The following is a 19549-nucleotide window of genomic DNA, read 5'->3' on the forward strand; positions in this document are numbered from 1 at the left end:
GCCATGTCCCGCCATGTCCCCAGTACGCCATGTCCCACCATGTCCCCAGTACGCCATGTCCCACCATGTCCCCAGAACGCCATGTCCCACCATGTCTCGCCATGTCCCCAGTACGCCATGTCCCACCATGTCCCGCCATGTCCCCAGTTCGCCATGTCCCCAGTACGCCATGTCCCACCATGTCCCGCCGTGTCCCCAGTACGCCATGTCCCCGGACCTGACGGGCGGGACGCTGGACGAAGGCTTCCTGCAGGTCTCTTGCATCAAGGACGTGCAGCTCGGCTACAGGGACGGCAACGTCGCCCACCTCGCCCGCAGGTAACGTTTGGTGGCGTCCACGGGGCGTGATGGTGTTGTGGTGGCGTCCACAGCTGCCATCTCGTTAGCAGTTGTCCGGTTGCCTCTGCCTGTGGCTACCATAGATATATAAATCTAATGAACGTACTGACGAAACGGCGTTCCACTGGGTGATTCACAGAAACTTCCTGTTTTGTATTTCGCACCAAGCAGCCAGATGTTGTAGGAAAAGGACGAAGACAAATATTTCATGTGAAAGACAAGTGTCTCGCCTAGTCAGTTGCCAGTCTATGCATTGGACAAGCAGCGTGCGTTTGCTGTCCAGGCGTACTTTTCTACTGGCCGTTCCATTATCGCTACTCAACGAGCATTCCGTAACCGGTTCCTTATTCCTCCTTCAGGTGACTTTCTTTGGCCGGCCCCATCCCCCGAATTGGCTCCGTGTGATTATTCTATTTGCTTATCTTAAATCAATTGTTTACAATGACTGTTGCAAGGACCCTACCTCATTTTAGAAACTACTTACGCCAAGCCATTGTCAAAATACCCGTTAATATGCTTCGGCGAGCCGTACGAAACGTTAAAAAATGAACTGAATGCATTGACAATGGAGGCTGATATGTATCCAATTTCATCTTTAAAACTAAATGGCAAAACAGTCAGGTAATGTCTTTTCAACGAAATTTATATTGCTATGATATTTTTACTAGTTTTTTTGTAAAGCTTTCAAATCGGGAAGTTTCCGTGAATCACTTTGTATAGATGTTACTCTGGCAGGATAGTGATACTCACGGTAACTAAGACAATTTATATATCACTACTGATTATGGCATGACGAGTAACAGAGTTTCACGGGAAATACATGAGCGAAGCGTGGTACCGGGCATGCTGCTCACTAAAGTACTGTGCATGATGTATTTGTTGTACCGAGTGAACCATTGTATCATGTACACAACTATGCATGGTACCGAGCATACCATTGTTCTATGTACACAACTAAACATGACAGCGATAATCAACTATTGCTCGAAATTCATTGTAGATCTTACTAACTTTTATACCAGACCTCGATGAATTTATTTGAATTAAGTTAGGTGTCGCCTTTTTAAAATTTATCATTTCGAATGCGCAAAGTTCTTCCTTGGCAAAAGAAATTCATCGCAACTGAACTTTCCTCTTACTTGCGTTTTGTGATGGAACGAAATCTCATAAAAATTTTTATTGTCGAGTCTGATGGGAATATTAGTTCCTATCCCATTTAAATGCTGCTTTTAGTTCCTATCGTCTACAAATTATAAATAGATAGTACTTTCTGCTCGTATTGTCTCATTTATGCTTGTTTTATTTTCTATTTCGGTTCTAATGTCCTTAAGTTTCGGTGAATTTTTTTAATGTGAATTTTAGGTTACTAATTGTTTGTACCTGTGTTACAGGTTTTGAACTGACAATGGAGCTAGACTACGAAACGTTTTCTCTTATAAGAAATGGTGAAATTTTTGGCAATTTTCTTTGCTTTTAAATTCCTGAATATTAGTTCTTTATAGCATATTAATTATCAATTAATATTTGATGATTACACGACAGGGCGACTATGACCGACCCTCAACGACGTCGCCAGTGTCAGGAAATCGTCGCACGACTCTCACCCCCACGACAGTCGTGAACAACAACAACAACAGCCATCACTTCTCCACCACGACTTTATCCTCCTCCTCCTCAGCCAGCACTATCCTCCACCAGCCTTCCCCTCCTCCAGCCAGACGGCGTCCAGCTGACCAGGACCAGCTGTCTCCTGGACACCGGTCACCTGCTGGAGGGCCTCCATACGGGGGCAAAGACGCCCCCCTGCCGAGCCTTGCTAAAGGCTTTGACCAGCAACATCCCAGCGTCTTGTCTGGGCTGCCTTCGCCCAGGCACAGTCGTGCCCAGCAGCAAACCTTCAGGTCTCAATTTTTACTTTTTCTGCTTCAGAAGATTTAAATATATACAGCCTAATAAAGCTTCAAATACATACAGCTTTATAAAGCTTCAAAGATGTAAAGCTATATAAAGCTTCAAATATATAAGGCTATATAAAGCTTCAAATATGTAAAGTTATATAAAGCTTCAAATATATAAAGCTTCAAATGTCGATATCTGAAGTTCGCTTGAATAACAAATTAATTAAGAATTGAACTGAGAAAATGACAATTAAATTTTCCATATTTTCATTATAAACTTATAAATGGTCGTTTAATGTGACCTGATAATGAAACAGATCACCGACACGTATTAATTAAAATATCGTGAATATTCCTGTAACAAAACAAAAATTATTTGTCATTTCTACCTTGTAGGCATGATCAATCAAGTATATTGATGTTCTTCAATATTTTTGTCATTAACTTCAATTAAACTTATTTCTGAATATCCTACGAATCTTGTACATTCAATTTACGAATTTTACATTGCGTAATCTTGATCCGTTGATGGAGTCGATCGAGTTTGTACGAAGAGATTTTTCAATTTTCCAGAGAGAGGAGCGTATCTGGAGGCCCTTTGGAGTTCGGCACTCAGGGCGTGAGAGGAGAGCCTTTAGCCCAGGCAGCGGAGTTGGACTTCTCAGACTTCGTTGCTCTCTACAAGTCATTTAGTCTACGAGCACGCAAGGACTTACGCGACATCTTCAAAATGTTTGCTATAACACGCAAGAATTTGTCGGATAGTTCTTTAGAGGATCAAACAAGCACTTCATCTCCACCAACGCCGCCTTACACGAAGCTTGGCTCCTCGAGCTCAGCCCACCACTTGCCGAGCGCAACGCTCCCTAACCGCCATCAGCAGCTCAAGTCTGTAGGACTCCTAACACGTAACACGTCCCTCGACGTCCTCGTCTTCAGGAACAACTGCCACAAGAAGAAAATCTTCGACGCCATTGCGGCGGCGAGCATCGTAACGAACTGCGCGTGGGGCGGCAGCTCCAAGAGTCAGGTGCACATGTCGCCTATAGGGTGCGCATGTCGCCTATAGGGTGCGCATGTCGCCTATAGGGTGCGCCTGTCGCCTGTAGGGTGCGCCTGTCGCCTATAGGGTGCGCCTGTCGCCTGTAGGGTGCGCCTGTCTCCTGTAGGGTGCGCCTGTCGCCTGTAGGGTGCGCCTGTCGCCTGTAGGGTGCGCCTGTCGCCTGTAGGGTGCGCCTGTCGCCTGTAGGGTGCGCCTGTCGCNATTGTGCGCTCATGGTGAGCACAACTTTATTGTGCGCTCATGGTGAGCACAACTTTATTGTGCGCTCATGGTGAGCACAACTTTATTGTGCGCTCATGGTGAGCACAACTTTATTGTGCGCTCATGGTGAGCACAACTTTATTGTGCGCTCATGGTGAGCACAACTTTATTGTGCGCTCATGGTGAGCACAACTTTATTGTGCGCTCATGGTGAGCACAACTTTATTGTGCGCTCATGGTGAGCACAACTTTATTGTGCGCTCATGGTGAGCACAACTTTATTGTGCGCTCATGGTGAGCACAACTTTATTGTGCGCTCATGGTGAGCACAACTTTATTGTGCGCTCATGGTGAGCACAACTTTATTGTGCGCTCATGGTGAGCACAACTTTATTGTGCGCTCATGGTGAGCACAACTTTATTGTGCGCTCATGGTGAGCACAACTTTATTGTGCGCTCATGGTGAGCACAACTTTATTGTGCGCTCATGGTGAGCACAACTTTATTGTGCGCTCATGGTGAGCACAACTTTATTGTGCGCTCATGGTGAGCACAACTTTATTGTGCGCTCATGGTGAGCACAACTTTATTGTGCGCTCATGGTGAGCACAACTTTATTGTGCGCTCATGGTGAGCACAACTTTATTGTGCGCTCATGGTGAGCACAACTTTATTGTGCGCTCATGGTGAGCACAACTTTATTGTGCGCTCATGGTGAGCACAACTTTATTGTGCGCTCATGGTGAGCACAACTTTATTGTGCGCTCATGGTGAGCACAACTTTATTGTGCGCTCATGGTGAGCACAACTTTATTGTGCGCTCATGGTGAGCACAACTTTATTGTGCGCTCATGGTGAGCACAACTTTATTGTGCGCTCATGGTGAGCACAACTTTATTGTGCGCTCATGGTGAGCACAACTTTATTGTGCGCTCATGGTGAGCACAACTTTATTGTGCGCTCATGGTGAGCACAACTTTATTGTGCGCTCATGGTGAGCACAACTTTATTGTGCGCTCATGGTGAGCACAACTTTATTGTGCGCTCATGGTGAGCACAACTTTATTGTGCGCTCATGGTGAGCACAACTTTATTGTGCGCTCATGGTGAGCACAACTTTATTGTGCGCTCATGGTGAGCACAACTTTATTGTGCGCTCATGGTGAGCACAACTTTATTGTGCGCTCATGGTGAGCACAACTTTATTGTGCGCTCATGGTGAGCACAACTTTATTGTGCGCTCATGGTGAGCACAACATGCTTTGTTGTGCGCTCATGGTGAGCAGAACTTACTTTATTGTCATTATTGTGCGCTATTTTATTATTGTCATTATTTTACTCTCATGGCTAGTATCACGTCACTATTCATCATGATTATTCTACTTTGAGCTTGGTTCTCATACCGTTCAGTTAAATAATCTGGTGAGCTCGAAGTCTCCCGGCGAATTCTTATGACTAAAGTCTTTTTTTCATTAAATACTATTTAATTTTTGCTTTGCATCAACTTATTTTCAAGCAGGTTCTGTTGGTCACTGACATGATATTCATGACTGCTTAATTTCATTTCGGTTCATGCTTGTGCAGGAGTTAGAGAAAAGTTTTTAATTAATGTTGCCAATGCCTAAAAAATAGTTCAGGAAAATCTGTATGATATTTGATCGTTGTCGTCGCCGTTCATTGATCCATGTTTCGCCATGCCATACCATGTCCCCGCTACGCCATGTCCCACCATGTCTCGCCATGTCCCACCATGTCTCGCCATGTCCCCAGTACGCCATGTCCCACCATGTCCCATGGTGGCGTCCACGGGGCGTGATGGTGTTGTGGTGGCGTCCACGGGGCGTGATGGTGTTGTGGTGGCGTCCACGGGGCGTGATGGTGTTGTGGTGAATCATTTATTTACAATGACTGTCCAAGAACCCTACTTCATTTTAGGAACTACATACGCCAAGCCATCGCCAACATCAATATGCTTCAGCGAGTTGAACGAAACTTCAGAAAAAAACTGAATGCATTGACAATGGGGGCCGTAATTTGTCCGATGTCATCTTTGTAATTAAATGATAAAAAATTAAGCTAATATCTTTTTCAGTAAAATTTATATTGAAATGATACTAATTCTTTTTCACTGAACTTTCATATCAGGAAGTTTCTGTGAATCACTCTGTGTAGACATTCCAACTTACTCACACTCACTGTAGACACACTCAGGCCGGATAGTGATACTCGCGTTAACTATATAAGACAATTTAATATATCACTATTGACGAGTAAGAGAGGTTCATGGGCATGACGAGTAACAGAGTTTCACGGGAAATACATGAGCGATACAAGCGTAGGTGCTGTATGATCGGTCTTGCGTAAGGAAGCTAAGAGGGAACCCACTCGACTGATGTCAGTTAGCTAACTGTTGCTTATTAGTGTGACGTCACTGGAGGTGATAAGCTAGGGTGTTGACGTATGAACAACTAATCGTATTATTATACTTAATAATTTAATTATAAAATATTATTAAGTATATATATATTATTATATTTTTATACTTAATAATACTAAATCCCCGGGCACAGGTACTTCCCCGAGACATCGTCAGGCTGTGGCTGCTGCTGCGTGAGCGTCGTGTACGGCGCGTGTCTCGCGGACAACAGAGTCATGTTGCTCATGGCGCCTCCTGCTGTGGCCAGCGTCTGGTGCCAGGGACTACAGGTAAGAACTTCGTAATAGATTCTAGTAATTATTTGGCTTATTACTTGTTATTAAAACGAATACTTAATTAGGAGAGTCCGTTGTTGGCTTGGAACTTCCATCGTGACCTGGGACTGCCACATCCGAAACATATACTGAGGATAAGGCATCTAACTTCGTTTTAATAATAAATAAATATTCGGGTTCGTAATGGACCCGAGTATTTATTTTGCTTATTACTTCTCAGTAAAACGAATGCTTAATTAGGCACTTTGTTGGCATCGTATACTTAATCGAAATATAGTTATGTCATTGGACTTGTACATTATTTATCTTGCCCGGGGCTCAATATCATTTTCCATTTGTCAAAAGATTCGAGGACTGATGTTATTTTACTATTTTTGTCTAGTGCATTGAGATTGAGTTGTGAATCCAAGTTAAGTTTCATCGCAAAATTTATGAGAGCAACGCTTGGTCTTAATTTCTAATTTTGAACTTCAACAAAACCTAGGAAATTTTTGACTGCCACAGTGAGATGTGAGTGATGTAAGTATTACAGATGGTGCTGCGCCATAATTGCGTGTTGCTGCACCGTAATTACATGTCACTTCATGATGATTGCGTAATACTTTACCATAATCGCGTATTACTGTACCATAATCGCGTATTACTGTACCATAATCGCGTATTACTGTACCATAATCGCGTATTACTGTACCATAATCGCGTATTACTGTACCATAATCGCGTATTACTGTACCATAATCGCGTATTACTGTACCATAACTGCGTGTATTTCAGATGGTGCTACGAGCGCAGCGCAGGCTGGCGGAGGTGAAGGACAAGCGCCTGTATTGGCTCAAGGAACAATACCTCAAACTCTACTTCGAGGACGAGGCATGCAGCGGCCCCAAGCCTGCCGTCGCCATCAAGGTAACATCCTCGATGAGTTCTTCTGACGAGGATGCAAAAATGATTGTTATTAGGCAGGGCAATCTGCGCCGTTGGTGACAATCTGCCCAATGATTGCCATTGGGCAGGGCAATCTGCTCCAAACGTGCGGTGAACACCACAGACAATTGCTACTACGGGACCGCGGATTTTTTTTTTTACTTCTCTGAATGTGAATGATTGAGTGGAGTGTTGTTGTCTGTCAACGAAAACTTAGCTTTAAAACATTAGCATCGAGAAATTTTATTCTGTTCACTGAAATAAGAATAACTCAGCCAAGGGAGTCCAAGAAGTCATTTGCTCCTTCATACTCATTATTTGTCCCTTATCGGAGTTTTTGTTCTAATTTCGTAAGCCAAGTTTTTTTTACATAAAAATGAGCTCTAAATGTTAAATCTCTGTTGAGGCTGAGTTTGATCGGGTCTTTTAATTAGTATGATTACTTTAGTTTCGAAATTATTTAGCACGTTGTTCAGGATCCTAGCATTTTAGAAACTCGTTAATAATTTGTCCCGAGAGATGCAGTTTGTTTTCAATATTTTTCGAATTAAAGCCCGTGAAATCTATCCTCACATTTGTTCTCGTCTATTGGTCTATTTTTTCAATAGAGATTGCTTACTAACTGCTTCTAGTTTCTTCCTGATCCTCTACCCGTTTCCCAAACTTATTATTTATTGTCATCATAGCTCAAATGTTCTCATTAAGTTCTCATCAAGTTCTCGTCAAGCTCTCATCAAGTTCTCATCAAGTCCTCATCAAGTTCTAATTAAGTTCTCATCAAGTTCTCATCAAGTTCTCATCAAGTTCTCATCAAGTTCTCATCAAGTTCTCATCAAGTTCTCATCAAGTTCTCACGTGATACCGTGCGTGATACTGTGCGTGATACCGTGCGTGATACCGTGCGTGATACCGTGCGTGCTGCTCACTAAAGTACTTTGCATGATGTATACGTTGTGCCGAGTGAAACATTGTACATGTATCATGTATACAACTATACATGATACCTACCGAGTGAACCATTGTACCATGTATATAACTACGTATAGTACATGATAACGAGTCAACTATTGTACATGTACCATGTATACAACTATACATTATACCGAGTGAACCATTGTACCATGTACACAACTATACATGGTACCGATAATAAATTATTGCTCAAAATTCGTTATAGATTTGCTCATTTTTATACCAAACCCTTCGAAAATTTTATTTTAAATATGAGTTGGGGGTCGCCTTATAAAATTTGACATTCCGAATGCACAAAATTCTTCCTTTGGCGAGAGATATTCATCGCAACTGAACTTTTCTCTTACTTCCGTGTTATGATGGAACGAAATCTCATCAAGTTTGTATTGTCGAGTCTGATAGGAATATTAGTTCTTTATAGCATATTAACGGTTGAACATGAATTCGTGTAGATTATTTATTATTATTAATTATTATTATTTATTAATATTAATTATTATTATTTAGTTATTATTATTCATGTTTGGACCTTATACTATATTGCGTCTTATTCATTTTACGATCGGTGACTCTGTTCATAGAAACAAGCTTATAAATCACGGCCCGTTATCGAGCTTTTCTGTTGCGTACTGTGAGTGTGCGTTTTAGGAACATGCGCCCAAATTACGGTGCTAACAGTGCATTTTCCGGCGCATTTTCCGGTGCATTTTCCGGCGCATTTTCCGATATATAGTCTTTCGAAATTGGGTGCTTAAATTAGGGTGCTGGATTGCGTTATTTTTCTGGAAGATCGGTATTGGTGTTCGTGATTCATCAAAATTTTCATTACAATGTTAGCAATTATGGGATTCAACGTAAATTCTAAAAAAATTAACCTTCTGATGCAATATATTGGTCATATATGTAAAAAAGAAAGGATATGTATACCCAGTCTTAATAAAGGCGCAACATTAATAAAAAATCGTTACATTTCAAGTATATCTTTCCACTTTTGCCTCTACTAGTAAAATTCTAAACTCCAACGAAAGTTATTCTTATGTGTGTCCGAGCATAAAACCTTATTATTTTTTTTTCAAATTAATGTCATTTATGAGACCTAGAACTGAATGCGCTCGCGTTTCATAGTGACATTGAACTAATCCCATTAAAATAAAAGTCGGAGGAAAATCTATACGATACATATCGTTTGTTTCACCAAAAGGTACCTACGACACTAATTACCTATATATTCATGAATTCAGAACTTGCTGAAAGATGCGAATAAAATGCTGAATGAAAATGGCCGCTTATACTTGCCCCTGATCTATATACTATACTGATTTATACTATACAGATCTGTGTGTTATTGCTGGCTGAGCTCACTCGTTGCTACGTGGAGACGCTCTGCTGCTCAGCGCCGGCAGGTGAAAGGGAAATGAACGCGGCCAAGCTCAGCTCTGAGCAGAACTGGGGCAGTCAGTCTCATGGAACTTGTGTAGGGAAAAAATAGAGCAGAATTCATGCCCCAGACTTGATTAGATAATCGTATAAGACTGGACAAATTTACTAATTTATAAGAAGTGTACATGCGTAATCAACGATCGTGCAGCGCGCAAAATTTATATAGATACTTTAGCAAATGTTGTAACTAAGAAATGACAGAACTCATGTTAAATACTTAGCCAAAGTTTTTAACATGGCCTAATATTTATCATTTATTTNGCATGTAGGGTGCGCCTGTCCCTGTAGGGTGCGCCTGTCGCCTGTAGGGTGCGCCTATCGCATGTAGGGTGCGCCTGTCCCTGTAGGGTGCGCCTGTCGCCTGTAGGGTGAGCCTGTCGTATGTAGGGTGCGCCTGTCGTATGTAGGGTGCGCCTGTCGTATGTAGGGTGCGCCTGTCGTATGTAGGGTCCTCGGCCATCATGCCAACAGGAGCTTGAAGAACCAATACACTGATAATCCTGTTAATGAAAAATATTGAAATATTTGATACACTTTTTCCTGCGATAGTGATAAATGTTATTTTACTGTTTCAAAAGAGCATGAATGACTTTAAGCTTCATGTATTGTTTGTTTATTTTGACAATCTTTCAGTGACAATAGCTTTGCTCACAAATCCATTTGATGGTTGAACAGCAGTGGTATCGAGACTTGTCTGTAGAGTCCTTGCTTGTAGAGTATGTAGTCCTAGCTTGTCATTCTGCAGGGAACTTTACAGGCTTCAATAAAGATCACTTCACTAAAATAAGTACGTTGCGTGCAGGTGTTGACGACAGTCGAGCTGCAGAAGTTCCTGGTGGAGCAGCAAGGCGAGCACCTCAACGAAGCTGACCTGGACGAGCTGCTGGAGCGTCATGAGCCCGACCCTTCCTTGCGTGCCATGGGCGTGCTCTCTTTTGAAGGCTTCGCGCGCATGCTCATGGATGAAGATAATTATGCATTTAAAGACTCTCCCATTGATGAGGATGAGATGTGTTACCCATTGTCGCACTACTACATCGCTTCTTCACACAACACCTACCTCACAGGGCACCAGCTCAAGGGGGAGTCTTCCGTCGAGCTCTACAGCCAGGTTAGTGGCTATATCGATCACTAAACTTTATTTCATTCCACTGCAAGGGTTGAATCTTGTTTAAAACACTCCTAAATCGTTTTTTTGTGCTATTTAAGCAGCTTTGATGTTCGTTTCTACCTTTCAAACCTTGATTTATTTCAAGCCTAATTTTTCCCATTTTATTGAAGGGCTGCTCGTTACCATGGTCACTTTCCCCCATTGACGGTAGTGGCAGGAAATAAGCGTTAGACTTCAGACTTAGTATTTCCAAACATAATTTATCGTTACATGAAGAATTTATACGCTTACAAAAATCAATTCAAACCTTAATTTTACATTTATTAAATAGTTAGCACGTAATCCGTATAAAGGTTTAATCTGCTTTCCCAAGATGACGTAATTTTTTTAGTAAAAATTGCAAAAAAATGTGATGTTCATTTGTTGGGTGAATTTTCTTATACTAAACTCACATAGAGACATTTTACCTCAATCTGTAGCGATAAATGTTCCGCTAAGAAAGCTTCTCAGTTCTTCCTTGTTAATAACGCGACTTTCTTGCCGTACATCACAAGGTTCGTCACATGGCAGCAGACACACAAGCGATCGTAACTCGTTATATGAAGATTAAGTGGAGCTATCCTGAACTGATCTGAAATGGACCTTGAAATTCTTGATCTGTGGTTTTACTCATTTTGTAAATATTAAGAAGTGATTACTCCGTGGGCCTCGAAGCACATGTTAGTTTGAAATTTTAATTGATAAAGAGGCCTATTCTAAGTATATATGTAGGTACGGTGTATGGTTATAAAATTGTTGACTACTCACAGGTGCTGCAGACAGGCTGCCGTTGCGTCGAACTTGACTGTTACGATGGTGATGACGGCTCACCTATGATCTACCACGGTCATACCTTCACTACAAAGATACCTTTCAGGTAATGCTTTACTTCCTTAGTTCTTTTAAATCTATTAAAAAGCCACCCTGTTGACCGTGAGAAGAAGGCAATAGCTTTCAGATGATAAGTTGTTGCTGAGTTTTTATTTAGTATGACAGCTTGTAGTGTTCAGAAGATGAAGTAAACTTGTATATTTGCACTGACAACGTAGAAATACACAAGCAAAAAAGTTGGCAACATCTGCTCAAGACTCAAAGACCGACTAAAGCAACAAACTGACATGTTATAATTACCATCTTATATATGTTTCCTTTTCTAAATTTGATTGTTAACTTTTTATTTATTGATAGATGAATATAGCTTCGGCGTTGGGAGGCCATGGTGCAATAAATTTCAGGAAAATTTTGAGTTGAAATTCAACACCTGCGTAATCAGAGTTAATTACTGCACTATCAGCTGGTACATAATTTGTGGCTATCGCAGCCCGTACGTATGTTTTATTTATGTTATCCCTCGACGTAATTGAGATCCTAAAGCAATATTTCCTGGTTGCGAAAATTGTATTTTCGTTTGCCAATAATAAATAATTATTTTGTTTGTTAAGGAATGTTGTGGAGGCGATAGAGCGGAGTGCGTTCATCACGAGCCCCTACCCTGTGATACTGTCCCTCGAGAACCATTGCTCAGTGCAGCAGCAGGCCAAGATGGCGGCCATCTTCAACGAAGTCTTCGGTGACAAACTCGTCACGAAGTTCCTATTCGAATCTGATTTCTCTGACGACCCTCATCTCCCCAGTCCTCAGCAAATGCTCTACAGGTTCATCATCAAGGTGATTCATTATCTGTTCGCAAGTTATAATTTTTAGCGCATTTTCTCATTAATGGAAAACATGCACCATTGTGCTCGCCACGTCCGTCTGTCCGTCCGTCTGTCCGTCCGTCTGTCTGTTTATCTGTCTGTCCGTCCGTGACTTCACGTTTTCGTCGACGAGAAAAGGCGCTCTTGCCACTCACTGCAGTGAGTACTGAGTTACATTTTTTTTTGTTAGGTCCTAATGCTGTTTACAGCTCCTTTTTGTTTCATTTAGGCGTACTACTTTCACTACAACTTCATTAATCTCTTTACTGCCTAATATTAGCACTGAATTGATCTTGTTTTATGTTGTGTAGCTCCATTTTGTTTCAGTTAGGCGTACAACTTTCACTAGAAAATAATTAATCTCTTTACTGCCTAATATTTGCACTGAATTGATCATGTTTTATGTTTTGTGGATCAGAATAAGAAGCTGCCATCGGAGCAGTCCCAGAACCAGCCTGCGACGAGTCGCGTTGTGGTAGAAAAACCTTCATCTGGGCTAATGGCGTCCAGCTGGTAGCCCTGAACTACCAAACTGACGACGTGTTCCTCCACTTGAACTACGCCATGTTTGAGCAGAACCGCAATTGCGGGTACGTGCTTAAACCCAGGGTCCTGTGGGACAGGAATCACATGATGTACCGTCGCTTTGACCCTTTCGCGAAGCAGTTTGACGGTCTCCACATCGTGAGCATGACACTCACTATCATCTCGGGCCAATACGTGTGCCTTAATCACTTTCATGGCAGCCCTATGATCGAAGTGGAGGTGTTCGGCATCCCTGCGGATAGTGCTAAGTACCGGACTAAAATAATAACAAGAAATTCCTTTAACCCTATATGGAATGAAACTTTCAGCTTCAAAATAATGTGCAAAGATCTGTCGTTCATTCGATTTTTGGTGACCGATACGGCCACAAGTCACACTACTGCACAGAGGATCATATCGGTCAACTGTTTGCGTAAAGGCTACAGGCATCTTAGGTTGCGCAACATGCAAAATCAACCTCTCCCCGTCTCCACAATCTTCATCCACACTCAGCTAGAAGAAGAAGAGTACGAAATCTTCCCTGCTCCATCGCACGAGGATGACCTCGATCCAATGGATGAAGAAATCCAGGACATGGAGGCAGTTCCCAGTGCCTTGCTGAAACGGAAAAAGTTCTTCATGAGAATCTATCAGGTGACACCTGATGAACCAGTGACTGTTATCAGTGTAACACAGGACTGCACGACAAGAGAAGTCATTCTTCGAACTCTTGGAAAAATGGACAGACCAGGCAAGCTTGAGGATTACATATTGATTGAAGAAGTCGCCAGGGGCTGGAAACGAGGAGATAAAATGACCACGCAGAGAATACTTGATCTTAACGAGAAGCCTCTGCTGGCTCAGTCACATTGGAGAGGTGAAGGAAAATTTATGATCAAGCGTACCTCGAACGACCCAAGCACCCGAGCCTGGCTCACCACAATAATGAGCAACTTTACGAAGCGGGAGTCGGAAGCAAATTCCGATGAAGATACGAAGGGATGGGAGGAGGAGAACAACTTCTTAGTCTGCATCCACAACGTGTCCACGCAAATCCCTTATACGATATTAAAAGCTCCAATGTCAAGCACTACTCAAGACATCCTCGCTCAAGCTCTCGTAAAAGCAAGGCGAATGGAGGACCCAAGCAATTTTGTTTTGGTGGAGGAGCTCGAGTATGGCCATCTTGGCGATTCTTCGTCTTCGAGCTACAAGTCCAAGTCTCGCGTTGAACGCCGTATTTTGGATGATCACGAAAACATTTACCAGTTGCAATCTGGTTGGAAAACGCTTGGCAAACTTGTGCTAAAGGATAGGAACGCACCACTCGAGACTGAACGCAATAGAGCGACAGCTGCCGCGGCAGTTCTGAGCAGCACTTTTTCTTCCGCCATGAGCAAGGTAAGCAGAAGTCGTCACCAAGCTCGGCGCCCAGTCAAGGAAACCTACAGCGATCCCAGCACGCTGGCAACATCACGTGAAAATTTTTCTGACCGTCGGATCAAGTCTCTACACGACACGTGGCGAGCCGTGGGCCCACAGAAGGGCGCTATGCCACGCACAAGAGGAGCCCTCGCCGTGCACTCCGAGGGCGAGATGCTGTCCGACGAGGAGGCACCCGCGTCCGATTTACGCACAGCTGTTCAGAAGCTCAAAAAAGTTTCTCTTAAAAAATTCCAAAAGGTTTGGAGATAATGGTGTGCGGAAAGTTCAAAAAATTACACAGTCTAAGACGAGCTCAATTATTGAGCTTAGATTTTAGTTTAAGGTACGACAACCATTGTGAAATCGAGTTGTATGTGCACCAGATTTTCAGGTCTTGATAAGTATTATTCCTTTCCTGTAGAAGTGAATAGTATGATCTCAAATGTTTTAGTGACTGTTGAGTATGACTGTACTGACTTTTACCATTTTAATTAATCAAAGTATATTGTTCTGTGTTTAAAATAGTATACTATATGCATATAAACATGAAACGTATGAATAGTCGTGAAATTTTCTATCAAATTTTTATGGGAAATGATTCTTTTATCAAGAATTTATGTTTTTGCCAAAGAATATAGATATTAGCTGAGATTTAAGCATCGTTTGATGCGTTTAAAATTATTCTTAAATATGGGTAGGCTTTTTAATGTGTACATAGTTTTGTTCGTCCACCGTGCGCAGACGAGAACTTTAAGTAGGACCTGGGTAATGAGGATCGATTTTCTGAGCTAAATACGGCTATGTTGCGGCAAATGCGGTGTAGTAAACACAATTCGTATTAGAGGTGACCGAGCTTTGCAACGGAATAGTCACGACTAATGCGAATGATTCGTAAAAGGTGGACTTGCATTAGCTATAGGAGCTTCCTACTCTTGAAGTTGGACCATGAATAGCCAAGCATTTTTGTACTTTTTCGACGATTGTGGCTTAGATTGTGCTGCGCAGTGAACTCTCAAATGGATTCATTTCAATGAATGCTTTCACTTGGTCAAGGTTTGTGCTACTTAATATACGTGTTGTGGGTTCGAAGAGATGGCGACCAAGCAACTAGCGAAGCGTGCTTCTTACGATGCTGGCATCTTTATAAAACTTGTTTATTTTGCATTTGAATGACTGAGTGCTTTCAGTGTTACTCATTTTGACGAGTTGAAAGCTATTCATGGCAAGTTAATTTTCATGAAAAGTAGAACACAACACAATTTGAATAGCTGATGTGATGCTGTTGATGTCATTAGCTCTATTTTCTCGTGAGAACTTTTCAAAGTTCGGCATCTCATCCTCGCTAAGCTCAATCTGACGTAAGTGCTGCTGTGTCTCATAGCGAGTTTGCCTCCGTTACTGAACTTCACAGGAAGACATGGCGTGGCTCACGAATTTAGGCTGCCAAAATTTTAATGGTCGTTCAAATTCTATGTACGCATAATAGTCAAGGCGTCAAAAATTATTGTAATTTTTACTAAGAACAAATTAACGTAAAGTCAATATCAGTAATTTATACTTTGTAAAATGTGCGCTCTGCCTCTTCATCGTGGGTTGCCTGCCATGCTTTTCAGTGCGGTCTCTGGGAACCAATTGTGTCCACTGTAGTGAGGTTAGCGCTGTCCCATGCACACACATTTCCCAAAAAATAAATATCTTCGACTGTTGTACATATTAGAACGTGCTAAGTAAACAGGCTCTATCGGTTTCTAAAACCATATAAAATTTTGTATACCCTACAATAGGAGGCTTGGAGATGTTTTCATTGCACTCGATGTTGTAGTTATATTCCATTGGGGTGATTTGTGTTCTGGCAAATAGCCACTAAATTTTAATCAAACGCACTTCCCTTATTTTCTGTTCATTGTTTTATTGTAACTTTGTTGCTGTTTGCTGTTTCTTATTGTTGTTATCGTAAGGAGTCTTCTCTAACTTCTCCATTCCTAAGTTTGGCAAAACCGACGAGTCTTGTGGCTTTCCGTCTAAATTGTGTAACAGGTAATTCAGAAATGTAGACCTTAATGATGAAAATTATTTATAATGATGAAAATTGTTTTCGAGTTCTTCCTTCGGTAAAAATATTTTGTTTACATGTTCACTCGTCAATATCAGCGTGATCGTTTTGTGTGCAAGCGACACGAGTCGGTGGCTGGGCTCCAACTTGACAGAACTGTTAGGGAAAAATCTTATTTCTTGCAATCGAAAAAACGCAATTGAATGGTGGAATTGAAAAGGATAAACTTAATTGAAAGTTATAAATTATTCCTTTCCACTTACAAATTTACTTGAAAATATCGCTCGGAAGTTGTGCCCGTGAACCACGCATTGCTCACTGTTTGTTTTCAACAAATTTAAAGAATTATTTATATCATGGTTACATATGTTGCCAGAGAACAGAGTAGTTACTCGGTAATCTGACATGAATGTATTCGAACGCTTGCCAGATCCAGGGAACCTAACGTTATTTCGTATTGATATGCAAAACGCTTCATATGGTTTTGTTCTATATTTTCATGTGACTGATGCATTTCGTTTTTGTCTAAAATTATTTTCGCAATTGGATTTTTAATTAAAAATTCCCCTTCCTAATGGACTCAATTTCCTTGTCGCCTCCAAGCGTTTGGACGAGTTGAACGATGACCGAAGCTCCCGTTGATGATTGGGTAGTTTGAGTTAATCCAAGCTGCGGTCTTCCAAAACTGGATACGGGCAACACGGCAGCAGAGCGTCTGATTACAAACAAGCACAATACTCAGCCTAGTCTCCGGTAATAAAACTCGTGAAGTTTATGTTCAGGCTGATCAAAGTAGCACAAGTTGAATCGAAAACCACTTCTCAAGTGAAGTTTTTAATTCATTGGAGAGGAAAAATTACGTGTTCTAAGAACAAAAATGTGGTTTTTCAATTATATGGCTTGGGATTTATAATCACAAAAACCACACGCAAATTGTCGGCTGAAAGTAACCGTTTAAATCGAAATTGGCGGAGAAGACAAAAACATTGTGATTACGGCCATAAACGCTCAATAAAAATGAATTTAAATTTTATATTTAATTAGGTAATAAATTGAAGTTTAATCGAAACTGGCGAAATAGATATACATATAGTTACAAGATGAATCAAGAATTTCACGGTGAACGATGAATTGATGAACGATGATCAGATGCTGCAGGTGATGGTGTAACAGCTTATCAAGTTATCAATCATCAAGTCTCCCGATCTATATAATCAATTTTCTTGCATGTGGATTCTTTATTAGCCCGCAATAAATAATTTCAGCAAAACATAACATAGAATTCCCCAAACTTAACTTTTTTTAGCCTAACCTTCATCCATTTCACAATGGACGATTCAGGCTTAAGCATTGAATAACAGAAATTACGTCTACAGCAATCTTAACCCATTGCTGTCGTGATAGCAGCAGTCTTCATTCATCGTTATCCTGCCAACAGAACTCCTCACCCATTGCTGTCGTGCCAACAGAACTCCTCACCCATTAATGTCGTGCCAACAGAAGTCCTCACCCATTGCTGTCGTGCTAACAGAACTCCTCACCCATTAATGTCGTGCCAACAGAAGTCCTCACCCATGCCAATATAGCAGCGCTGTTCGCATGAACTGAAAGCGTGATAAAGTTTATGAAGAAGCATTGTTGATTTTCCGGTTCACTGTAAATTGCCTTGTAAAGAAAACTTCTAGTCAACGTACGCTGTGAATTTATTGTTCGAAGTTCTGTAGTCTCTGTTCTAACCGTTGAGGTTGGAGGTTTATTGTGCTGAGCTCCCGTGACAGTAGCCGGCTTCGGCCGGCTGCCACGTTATCTTTCTCGAACTTTGAAAATGTCGTGCTGCCCCGCTCCGAGGCATTGAGCCGGCGGAGGGTACTACCAGCTGAAGTGAAGATTAACTCTTGAACACCTTTAAATGCTCCCGGCATCTAACTGCATAATTTTGAAATTACTCTTGACCTAGTTTTTCGGACATCACCTAGTTGTGACTGACTTCACTGACGGCACTGTGTGGAAACCGTCTTGAACGGGGAAACGTTAGCGAATTCTTACAGGAGTAAAACATCACGTTACAAAGATTTTAAGATGCCTCCATGTGTGGCTAGCACCCCCGGGTTCGTGGTTAGTGTCCCCAGGTGAGTGGTTAGTGTCCCCAGGTAGTGGTTAGTGNGCACTTCTCGTACGCCTGAATCGTTCGTTGAGAGAGAAGATGTGAATGAAAATGCCCGTTTACCCCAGCTATATGGTAAGTTTAATTTGTCTTGTAATATCTAATTATAGATTAACTTAGTTCGTACGCTGTTATTCCATTTATATATTGTACCTTTTTAGTTTCTCCCATATATGTCTTATTTATTTTTTAGATTGGTTAATGATTGCTAGAAACCGCATGCCATGTAAGGGCTATTTGATAGCCGCGAAGCATCCAAGAACTGTGCAAGTTTCGAAAAGACTAGAATAAAGGAAAAACTTTTTTTACACTAATAGTACACAGTTTAATTACAAATTATAGTAATCATATAATTTGTTTATAACTGCTTGAATTTATGCCAATATTCTCTGAGCTTTAATAAGTTTAATTTTTATTTTGAATATATTTACCAGTTTTTCGATCATTAATAAGTAGTTTTCTAATGATGTTAGACGATTATTTCATAATATAGCGATGTCGGCACTGAAGAGTATGCCTGATGTGGCCTGTCGCCGATTCTTGTACTTTTCGTGACTTGTTCACGGAAGATCCAAAAGCATGTCCTTTGACCGGAATTTTTCAAGACTGACTATAGTTTGAAATAGCTACTAGACTTCCACCTGGTTCGATATGGTGCTATGCATTTCAAATCTGAACATATATTTTTCCATAGCTTTATCTAGTCTGTTCTTGAAAGCGTTCATACTTGGAGCGCCAACGATGTCTTCGCGGGGAGGCTGTTCCACATGTCGGTGATTCGAAGCGAGAAGAAATTTTGTCGCGTGGAGAAGTTGCAGCGCAGTTTTTTTAGCTTATAGCCGTGGCCCCTGGTGTTGGTTCTTGTTTCAAATTCTAGAAATCCTTCTGGGACCTTGAATAAACCATGTATACTTGTATACTTCAATGAGTTCCCCACGCAGACGTCGATAACTGAGGCTTAGAAGCTTCGTAATCTTTGATTATTG

At 41.4% G+C, this 19549-nt stretch overlaps 1 protein-coding gene across 1 annotated transcript in view; it reads left to right on the top strand.

The window, feature by feature from the left end:
• LOC108667096 overlaps window positions 1–16971 on the top strand; it is a 32642-nt gene extending 15671 nt beyond the window's left edge. Inside the window, 9 exon segments of the mRNA XM_047879956.1 lie at window positions 50–318; window positions 957–960; window positions 1882–2240; window positions 2811–3267; window positions 10352–10660; window positions 11470–11576; window positions 12142–12367; window positions 12815–12885; window positions 12888–16971. Of these exon segments, the coding sequence (XP_047735912.1) occupies window positions 50–318; window positions 957–960; window positions 1882–2240; window positions 2811–3267; window positions 10352–10660; window positions 11470–11576; window positions 12142–12367; window positions 12815–12885; window positions 12888–14616 (3531 nt within the window). The 3' untranslated portion in view covers window positions 14617–16971.
• Window positions 16972–19549: the final 2578 nt, after the last annotated feature.

The sequence above is a fragment of the Hyalella azteca genome, unplaced genomic scaffold, assembly GCF_000764305.2.
Source record: "Hyalella azteca isolate HAZT.00-mixed unplaced genomic scaffold, Hazt_2.0.2 contig441, whole genome shotgun sequence".
Lineage (NCBI taxonomy): Eukaryota > Metazoa > Arthropoda > Malacostraca > Amphipoda > Hyalellidae > Hyalella > Hyalella azteca.